At 45.0% G+C, this 10,925-nt stretch overlaps 1 protein-coding gene across 4 annotated transcripts in view; it reads right to left on the bottom strand.

Annotated features, from left to right (window-relative positions):
• Positions 1 to 4,193: 4,193 nt before the first annotated feature.
• LOC106610748 (frizzled-3) overlaps positions 4,194 to 10,925 on the bottom strand; it is a 39,402-nt gene continuing 32,670 nt past the window's right edge. For all 4 annotated transcript variants that reach the window (XM_082955633.1, XM_014210277.3, XM_014210279.3 and 1 more), the window contains 4 exons: positions 8,998 to 9,146; positions 8,190 to 8,301; positions 7,884 to 8,071; positions 4,194 to 7,573 (listed from right to left, as the gene is read on the bottom strand). In XM_082955633.1, coding sequence (XP_082811759.1) covers positions 7,348 to 7,573; positions 7,884 to 8,071; positions 8,190 to 8,301; positions 8,998 to 9,146 — 675 coding nt within the window. In that variant the 3' untranslated portion in view covers positions 4,194 to 7,347. The remainder of the gene's footprint in view (positions 7,574 to 7,883; positions 8,072 to 8,189; positions 8,302 to 8,997; positions 9,147 to 10,925) is intronic.

The raw sequence follows: 10,925 nt of genomic DNA, 5'->3' as shown, positions 1-10,925 counted from the left end.
ACGGCATCAACACTTAAATCGCAGGATGCTACTTATCATTGCGCACTTAGGTTTATTACGGGTGGTAGCTACAGAACTCACCACTGTGTTTTATATCAAAATGTGGGTTGGACTTCGCTGTCCGTGAGACGAAAACATGCTCTCGTGTTTGTCTATAAAGCACTTCTGAACTAGCTACCTTCTTATTTATCATCACTCATCAATATTAGAATTAGAATTCCTAAAACCAGGTCTCAAGCATGGATTACACTTGAGGCCCGTGCGATTTCCACAGTTGGGTATGGCTGCCTTTTCCTGTTACGCTCCTTGCCTATGGAATAGCCTGCAGACTAAACTTAAACTTGACTCTTGTCCCCCTTGCCCATTTAAAATATTTATTGGAGGATTTTTATTTTTGTATTGCTTGTACCTGTTTCGGGTAATGCAAGTTATTGGGCTGTTAGGGGAATAACCTATGTGTAAATGTAATCCGTTGCTGTATTTGTTTGTTATCTGCGATCGTTGTTTATCTTGTGTAGTTTCTTAATCATTGTACCTAAACTGTATGTGTAAACATGTAAACGCAGGGCCCAGCAGTAAAAGAGACCTTGGTCTCAGTCTGTGTTCCTTGTTGAAATAAAGGTAGAATAATACTATCACATATCTACAACACAAAATCCATGTGTACAGTGCATATGCAATCATGTGGGTGTGTGTCTCTTCACAGTCCTCGCTGTTCCATGAGGTGCATTTATTATTCATTTTTTATCAAATTTTACTGCTTGCATGAGATACTTGATGAGGAATGGAGTTCCATGTAGTCATGGCTCTATCTAGTACTGTGCACCACCAATAGTCTTCTGGATTTTGGGACTGTGAAGAGACTTCTGGTGACATGTCTTGTGGGGTATGCATGGGTGTCTGAGGAGAGTGCACAGTTTTATTTGAGGAGAGTGCACAGTTTTATTTGAGGAGAGTGCACAGTTTTGAACATGAAGTTATTAATAAACAAATTAGGCACATTTGGGCAGTCTTGATACAACATGTTGAACAGAAATGCAATGGTTCATTGGATCAGTCTAAAACTTTGCACATACACTGTCATCTAGTGGCCAAAATCTAAATTGCACCTGGTCTGGAATAATACATTATGGCCTTTCTCTTGCATTTCAAAGATGGTTAAAAAATATATTTTTTCTTTGCATTATCTTTTACCAGATCTAATGTGTTATATTCTCCTACATTCCTTTCACATTTCCATGAACTTCAAAATGTTTCCTTTCAAATTGTACCAAGAAAATGCATATCCTTGCTTCAGGGCCTGAGCTACAGGTAGTTAGATTTGGGTATTGTCACAGGCCGGCTCATAGCCTGTGGCAAAAATGAGAGGACATCAACAACCGGTATAGGCCAATTCAAAAAGTTCTTTATTATAAAACAAAACTATTAATTCTAAACAAAGAAAAAGGAATGAGGTGTGGAAATGTCATAATGTAGGGTGTATGTAGGGTGCATGGATGCGTGAATATGTGTGTGTAAACATGACTGAGTGGAAATTAAACCGGATCATACCTGGAGGAGCAGGGGGCAAGAGAGAGCAAGCCAAGCAAGGAGGAAGACAGAGGTTAGTGGAGCAGTTTGTTAAATACCCTGAGCCCAGGTGGCTCCAATCACACCAGCTGCAATCACTAACGACCCTCTGCCTGCAGGGGAAACCGCCCCTGCACTGCAGAGGAGCCATGACAGTATACCATTTTAGGTTAAAATTGAAAAAAAGGGGCAGATCCTTATAAATACAGACAGCTCGGTGCATTCAACATGTCAATACCTATTACAAATACAAGTAGTATTTACAAGTCAATCTCACCTCTACTTTGAGCCAGGAGAGACTGACATGCATATTATTGTTAGCTCTCCGTGTACATTTAAGGGCCAGCAGTGCTGCCCTGTTCTGGGCCAATTGTAATTTGCCTAAGTCCCTCTTTGTGGCACCTGACCTACAACTGGACAATAGTACAGGTGTGACAAAACTAGGGCCTGTAGCACCTGCCTAGTTGATAGTGTTGTTAAGGCAGAGCAGCGCTTTATCATGGACAGACCTCTACCCATCTTAACTACCGTTGCATCATTGTGTTTTGTCCATGACAGTTTACAATCCAGGGTTTACTCCAAGCAAGTGGTCTCCTCAACTTGCTCAATCTCCACATTATTCATTACAATATTTACTTGAGGTTTATGGTTTAGTGAATGATTTGTTCCAAATACAATGCTTTTATTTAGGACTAACATATCTTGCCACCCATTCTGAAACTGACTGCAGCTCTTTGTTAAGTGTATCAGTGATTTCACTTGCTGTGGTAGCTGGAGTGTACAGTGTTGAGTCATCATCATACATAGACACACAGGCTTTACTCCGAGCCAGTGGCATGTCATTAGTAAATAATGAAAAAATAAGGGGCAGCTGCCCTGGGGAATACTTGACTCTACCTGGATTATGTTGAGAGGCTTCCATTAAAAGAACACCCTCTGTGTTCTGTTAGATGGGTAACTTTCAATCCACAATATAGCAGGGCATAAAGACATAACGTGTTTTTCCAGCAGCAGATTATGATCGACATTGTCAAAAGGTGCACTGAAATCTAACAAAACAGCTCCCACAATCTTATCAATTTCTCGAAGCCAAATCAGACATTTGTGTAAGTGCCGTACATGTTGAATGCCCTTCCCTATAATCGTGCTGAAAATCTGTTTTTAATTTGTTTACTGTGAAATAGCATTGTATCTGGTCAAACATATTTTTTCCCAAAACTTTCATTTAAAATGCTCCAACGCTTTATACTAGCATTCTTTATCATTCATCTTGGTTTCATTAGCTGTGCAGCCAGACTTAACATTCCTTTTGCCTCTCAACCTTACAATTTTTCAATTCCTCAATCCACAGGGATTGAACAGTTTTTACATTAATTTTCTTAATGGGTGCATGATTATTAGTAACCTGAATAAGCAAATTCATAAATGTGTCAAGTGCAGCGTCTGGTTGCTCCTCATTATACACCCCAGACCAGAAAATATTCTTTACATCTTCAACATTGGAATCACTACAAAACGTATTTTATAACCTCTTATAGACTATATTAGACCCAGCCTTTGGAACATTGGTTTTCCTAGATATGGTTACTATATTGTGATCACTACATCCGATGGATGTGGATACTGCTTTAGAGCAGATTTCTGCAGCATTAGTAAAGATGTGATTAATACATGTGGATGATTTCATTCCTGTGCTGTTTGTAAATACCCTGGTAGGTTGACTGATAACCTGAACCAGGTTGCAGGCATTGGTTACAGTTTGAAGCTTTTTCTTGAGTGGGCAGCTTGATGAAAGCCTGTATATATTTAGGTTACCAAGAAAATATACAGATACTGACTGTTAGCACTTGGTCTATAGCAGCTTCCCACAAGAACAGGCTTTAGGTGAGGCAGGTGAACCTGTAGCCATATTACTTCAACAGCATTTGACACGAGATCCTCTCTAATCTTTACAGAAATATGACTGCACATACACGGCAACACCTCTCACCATTGGCATTCCTGTCTCTTCTGAAGATGTTGAAACCATGTATTGATACCGCTGTATTGTCAAAGGTATTATCTAAGTGAGTTTCAGAAATAGTCTATGAATGTTATCTGTTACTAGCAAGTTATCGATTTCATGAACCTTGTTTCTTAGGCTGCATATGTTAATGTGGCTTTCCCCCCCCCACTTTTATAGGATTATTGATTGATAAGCATCCCAAATAAAACAATAAAAACAGAGGTAGACATGACAGTGATATTTATGTTTGAGCTGATCGTGCAGTGAGCGGCACACAGTGTACTGATATGCGTGATGCACGTGACATCCTGGTAACTTTGAGAAAAAAAACTGAAACATAGTCGGAGTTGCTATGCTAGCTTCACGAATATGCAAAGACCGTCTTGAATTTCATCACTCCCCATTGAATACAGGCGGTTGAATCAACAGCAAACACCCCTCAAAATTACAAGATGTATTCACCAAATCCAAAGAGATGAATAGGCGGGAGCTTGACAGACCCCTGTTCCGCTCTGTGGACCACGAAATATCCCATTGTTAGAGCAGAGACACAAGCATCTCATCATTATATCCACAGTATCTCTACCCAGACACACCCCAACCAATGATCCCAAACACATTTCATACAAAAAGCTTTATTTCAATTCTTGCATAACTCTACAACTGTACTTGACATCTATACACATTCAGACAGAGCTAACCACAGTTAAAGTGCTCCATCTTTTATTTTCTTCTCCTATAGGAAAGCTGTGATATGTACAGAGAGAGAGCAAGCGGAACTAGGTACAACATGTCCCTCATCCCGAATACAGAGTAAGCTATTGTTCCAATTCCCTAGTGTGGGGGTAGAAAACCCAGGTCTTGGAATGCTGCAGGTTTTTGAGTTGACATTTTTTTTGCTTCACACCTAGGAGACATGAAGGTGAAATATAGCCAATCAGATATTGATCAATTAACTCAATTGGAGAGGTGATAAGAGATATGGTGCCTGGTTGGAACTAAACCCTGCAACACCTGGTCACTCCAGGACCAGGGTTAAGGCCAAGAGCTTAGGTGACTGAAGGTGAGTGAGAATGAGGAGGCAACTGAAACACAGTCAGTCAAACAAGCAGGCACAGAAGGGAATTTGAGTGTCTGAATCCACACGCAGAGTATTTCAGTCCACCTTTACACACATAAGCACCGTACATTTTTTTTACTGTAAGCCAACATTTTTACATGGTACTGGAAACATGGGAACTGCATAATGTAATTGGTTACAATGCAATTGACAAAACCAATCCCTGATAGACATGCCGAAATATGTTACTTTGCTCAACAACACACTACAGAAAGACAGACAGGCAGAAGCACATGTATCTTGAGGCGCCCAGTGGACACGTCCTTGACGAGCAATTTGGTGTGGTGAAGCACCATGGGTAAAGTATTAGGCATCAGGTGGAAAAACACCAAAGTAGAAGTCAGGAGACAGTTTCCGGACACACGCACATAGGTGCGCACACACGCACATAGGCGCACACACGCACACGAGCAGCAGTGAAATATTAAGACACAATAGCAGAAGCAGCAATCAGGTGACTGGGGAGAGGCAGGCATGGTTGAAGGTACCTCTGGACTGATGAGGTAGGCTGGGTTAGAGGCAAGGGTGGGTTTATTGTCCATTGTGGTGTGTGTGTGATGTTCACAGGTAAGGCTGGGGATAGAGGTGAGGTAGGCTGAGAGATTAAGGGGTTGTGAGAAAAGTCCCTCGTGGTGATGAGAACGCTAAGGCCATGATGGGGAGCACTACTGCAGTTGTATGTGCATTAGTGAGAGACCGATATGAAAAATAAGAGAGAACGCAAGAAAGAGAAACAGGATCAACGCTCCATCTTTCCCTTATAATACATTTTTTCTTCCCCCTCTCCGGTGTATTCTTCTAGTAGTCCTTTATTCTAGTGTTGGGGGAACAGGCCCTCTGTCGTTTCACACAGAGCCCTCCTGTCAGTAGTAAAGACTTTATGTACACCCCCCCCCCCAAATCCCACTCCCCTTAAGTCCCCCCCACATTCCTCTGCTAAGCTCTGGAGCAGCAGCAAAATGAGCGCCCTCCCTCCCCTTCCCTTCCGATCATTCTTCCGTAGCTTTCTGAATGCCAAATTGAAACTATTCCCAAAGAACTCCAGCAGCAATATGGTATGAATTCCACCAAGCCCATCGGAAGGCAAGGTGACAGAACGACCATATTAAAATCAACAGGAATGCCTAAGGGTTGTTTCAAAGCCACACTTTCTCCCCTAGCTTCCTTTCCTTTCTCTCTTATACACTTCCCTACTTTTTCTCCACCTGGTGGGAGTATAGCGCGGTTTAATGTACCGCACTGCATGTACACACGCAAGCACACAAATACTAGTAGCTCATCTTTTCAGCAGTATTCACAGCCAATCTTCACAGTATAAAATAATAATAGTAGTTCCACAGCACAAGAGCACCGTAACAGACAATGACAGCTCATCTCCTAATCGCTTTGTGTATCAGAGTACACACACACACACACACACACACACACCAGGGGTTGGAACCGGTTCAGGGAACAGAACCGAAAACCGTAAAAGAACGAAACATTTCGAGGGACAGAACCGAGAACGAAAGTGATCTATACTGTTCCGGATCAGAACCGTTATTTTAAAAGCATGGGAAGCGGTTAATAATGTTCTTTTACTTTCTACCCCCAGCCTTACAGGGCTTTTTTTTCCTCTTCCAGTCCCACAAAAAAATGCACCAAAGCACCTATGCAAAGCCCTCGCTTTGTCACTCAGAAACGTATTCCAGTGTCTGCCTGCCAGCTGAAAATGATTCAGACATTTTTATTAGAGGACAATGGACTAACTTGTTCAATGGTAGTTAAGGATACTATAGTCATCAGGTTTTACATTGGATTTATTAACTACAAAAAGCAGTTTACATTTTATGTCTGGTGGCGCTTTGCACACACACAAGCTTGTTCGCTAGCTAGCTCTGGTCTAGGCGATATTATGTGTAATGTAATGGAAATGAGTCATGATCAAGGGCTAGCTCTGGTTCAACGTTAGTCAAGCCAACTCTGAAGTTCAAAGACATTCAAAGTTACTCCATAGAAGCCGCTCCTCCGTAGGTATAATTCTGTGGGCCTAATTCAGATAATGCATGTCATAACAACAAGATGCCCAGCTCTTCATGCCCAGCACTCTTCTCACCTGCAAAATTTCAGTCGCATCTCATACACTACGCAACACTTGTCTGTCCAATGCATGTACATAGCATGCCCACGCCATAGCAAGCTGCTCCATCCATTGGTGAAGTCATTTAATGTTGAGCTAAATGTAAAAAATATATATATTTCTGAGGTTTAAAAAGGAACAGAAAGGACCAATATAAAACATATTTTTTGGGGATTCGAACCGGTTCATAACTTTATTTTGCTGGTTGGAACAGTTAAATGGAATGAAAATAATTTGTTGCAACCCCTGCACACAACCCACGTCATCCATAGTGGGCTGGCTCTCGGTCTCTAACCAGTCTCTCCGTAGGGAGCCCAGTCCAATGCCCACTGCTTGACTGAGGGTTAGCAATTATCATCTCGCTAGTTAGCAACCTCAGTGAAAGGCTGTCCAGGAGTGATCCATCGGTCAGTCAAACTGAAGGCCACACCACCTCCTCCTGAATGGGAGGAACCTATGTGTCTGTCAAAGGTGGGGAGCGGGTCAACAACTCACAACTTCCTGTTCCGCGGTGATGACATTTCCTGATTCCGGTCAGGCGCTGGCTCCATCGTCATCATTAGCGACGCGGCCACCGTTCGTCCCGTGGGTGATAAGGGTGGGTGAGGCAACGGAGAGATCACGCTGGCTGCTGTGCCGTGATTGGGATTCCAGTCGGTGGAGGCTGCTGTGAGTGGACAGCGGATGGTCGAGGTGAGGCATGCTGCTGTGGGGGGGTATCGTTTGCTCCTCGCCGCCTCTGTAACTACAGGGTGTGTAGCTGGGGGTCGGGGAAAGAGGGGGGGAAGGAAAGGTTAGTTCAGTAGCTCAGCACTTTATGTACCGCACCCACACCAGCAGGTATGTCAGCTGTGCTCTCTAAACTGATGAAGTCTTACACCAGGAACTTTTATCTCAGTTATATAACAGATGGATAAGAAGCTGTCTACAGACGAGGATCTCTTGAGGTGCCATACCTAAAACAGGGAAGCCGGATTCCAGTTATCACGTAATCATTTTTGACTGTAAAAACTGTTCATATATACGGTGGCATCTGTAGCCAACCCTCCCTCCTTTTCTCCCTCTCCTACCGTCCGTCTCGGGAGCGATGCAGGCTGCCATGGTAACTGGTCTTGCTGTGCACACTGCCAGCCTTGCTGCGGGTGGAGGAGGCATGGCCCAGAGAGTGGATTGGTCCACGGTCGTCGGGGGCGTGTCTAGGGTCATCAGGCTCTTCCAGGATGGCCAGGTGAGTGGAAGAGGCATGGGTGGAGGTGCCCTGGAGGGAGGTGGGGATTAGGAATTAAAAACAGGTATTAGTTAGGGTGATATTATATTACATAACATTATTATTACTAGGAACATGTGAGGTGACAAGGTCATGGTGCCAGTCTTACCTGGGTGGAGGTTCCCCGTGATTTCCTGATGATGGGGGTGTGGGGGTCTCTCAGTAGAGATTGGGCAAAGTCTGGCTCCTGGAGCACCTGTCTGCTCTCATTCACCCCACTACTGCAGAAGGGAGGGGAGAGGGAGGAGTGCAGGGAGAGAGGAGTTGGTGGGTGAGAGGGGTGAGGCATGGAGTGAGTGGAGGGGGAGGGAGAGGGGCAAGGCAGAGGAGGGATGGTAGAGAGTGGGGAGAGAAAGTGAGTGACACAAAGAGGACGGCAGGGAAAGAGGGAAGGCAGAGGGGTGGGAGAGACGCAGAGAAGAGACGGAGAGATGAAGGAAGGAGAGAGGGATGGGGCGAGCGGAGGAGGAAGGGGTTAATGTTCTGTAATTGAGGGTGGGAGAACAGGTGCAGAAAATAACCTAATCACCATGGAGACCGGGTTATGGGAAGTGTGTTTGTGCAAGGATGGAATGATAAGGCTTTTAAGCCTATGCAATTTATACCAAATTACATTTTCACATCCACGTTGCTCAAAATGTTCATTTTTATATTTTCTAGCGAGTGATTCTACACTACTAAGTAGCCAACTTACCGGTTTGAAATTAGAAATACGCACATTTAAGGTAGGACCAGCGATATGACGTAGGTGCACAAAGTAAACAGCATAGTGGGTCAATTTCTGCAACAACTAAGAGCGTTGTCGCGAGAGGCTAAAGTTCTCTCATCGCAATATCGGAGGTGCTGCTCGTGGCATCGTCATTTCAGACACACACACACACACACACACACACACACACAACACTCTCTCTGCTTACTCTTTGCGTCTGCGTCCTTGTAGGAAGCTGGCCCATTCGAAGCAGGTCTTCTTGCTGCCCACCCAGAAGACCGAGGGAATCCCCACCACCAGCATCATCATGTACTTAATGAGGAACAGGGTCAGATCTGGGTGACTGGTCTGCTCAACCTAGACAGAGAGTGTGGGGGGGGGGGTGAGTGGGTGACTTGTCCAAAATGGACAAAAACTGCATAGCTTGTACTAATCATACTACATACCTTTTAAACATACTGTTTTTTTTTTTAAAACAACATGTTATGGTCATCCTACTGAGATTGCCTCATCTAAAACACAATTGCGTTGATTCCCGCCATCGGTTCATTTTGGTACAGCGCATCCCCTCGTCTGATTCTCATCCTTAATAGTTCTACTGGATAGAATGCCAACATGAGTTTGACATCCTGGCATTTAAAGCATACTACATTTTCAATATTGCACATACTATAAAACATACTTTTTTCGCATACCCAAAATGCCTACTATTTAGAACGCAAGTACGGGTATTCGGACACGGCCTGTGTGTGTGTGTGTCTGTTCGATCAGAAACACTGGCAGATCAAAACAACTACTCAACTTAAGAGAGCGAATGCACAGCACACTGCTCAAAGACAATCATCCCTTCTGCACATCCCAACCCAGTGTTAGTGAGTGAGTGTGAGAGCGAGAGGGCGAGAGAGCGAGAGAGACGGGGTTGCTACCTGTCGTCTAAAAACACATTTACGTCATTTAGCAGACGCTCTTATCCAGAGCGACTTACAAATTGGTGCATTCACCTTATGATATCCAGTGGAACAACCACTTTACAATAGTACATCTATATATTTTTTTTTTGGGGGGGGGAAGGGTTAGAAGGATTACTTTATCCTATCCTAGGTATTCCTTAAAGAGGTGGGGTTTCAGGTGTCTCCGGAAGGTGGTGATTGACTCCGCTGTCCTGGCGTCGTGAGGGAGCTTGTTCCACCATTGGGGTGCCAGAGCAGCGAACAGTTTTGACTGGGCTGAGCGGAAACTGTGCTTCCGCAGAGGTAGGGAGGCGAGCAGGCCAGAGGTGGACGAACGCAGTGCCTTCTTTGGGTGTAGAGACTGATCAGAGCCTGAAGGTACGGAGGTGACGTTCCCCTCACAGCTCCGTAGGCAAGCACCATGGTCTTGTAGCAGATGCGAGCTTCAACTGGAAGCCAGTGGAGTGTGCGGAGGAGCGGGGTGACGTGAGAGAACTTGGGAAGGTTGAACACCAGAGACTGCGGCGTTCTGAATGAGTTGTAGGGGTTTAATGGCACAGGCAGGGAGCCCCGCCAACAGCGAGTTGCAGTAATCCAGACGTGAGATAACAGGTGCCTGGATTAGGACCTGCGCCGCTTCCTGTGTGAGGCAGGGTCGTACTCTGCGAATGTTGTAGAGCATGAACCTACAGGATCGGGTCACCGCCTTGATGTTAGCGGAGAACGACAGGGTGTTGTCCAGGGTCACACCAAGGCTCTTAGCACTCTGGGAGGAGGACACAATGGAGTTGTCAACCGTGATGGCGAGATCATGGAACGAGCAGTCCTTCCCCGGGAGGAAGAGCAGCTCCGTCTTGCCGAGGTTCAGCTTGAGGTGGTGATCCGTCATCCACACTGATGTCTGCCAGACATGCAGAGATGCGATTCGCCACCTGGTTATCAGAAGGGGGAAAGGAGAAGATGAATTGTGTGTCGTCTGCGTAGCAATGATAGGAGAGACCATGTGAGGATATGACAGAGCCAAGTGACTTGGTGTATAGCGAGAATAGGAGAGGGCCTAGAACTGAGCCCTGGGGGACACCAGTGGTGAGAGCACGTGGTGTGGAGACGGATTCTCGCCACGCCACCTGGTAGGAGCGACCTGTCAGGTAGGACGCAATCCAAGAGTGAGCCGCGCCGGAGATGC

The sequence above is a fragment of the Salmo salar genome, chromosome 09 (assembly GCF_965601325.2).
Source record: "Salmo salar chromosome 09, fSalSal1, whole genome shotgun sequence".
Classification (NCBI taxonomy): Eukaryota; Metazoa; Chordata; class Actinopteri; order Salmoniformes; family Salmonidae; genus Salmo; species Salmo salar.
This window is presented reverse-complemented; position numbering and strand designations above follow the sequence as displayed.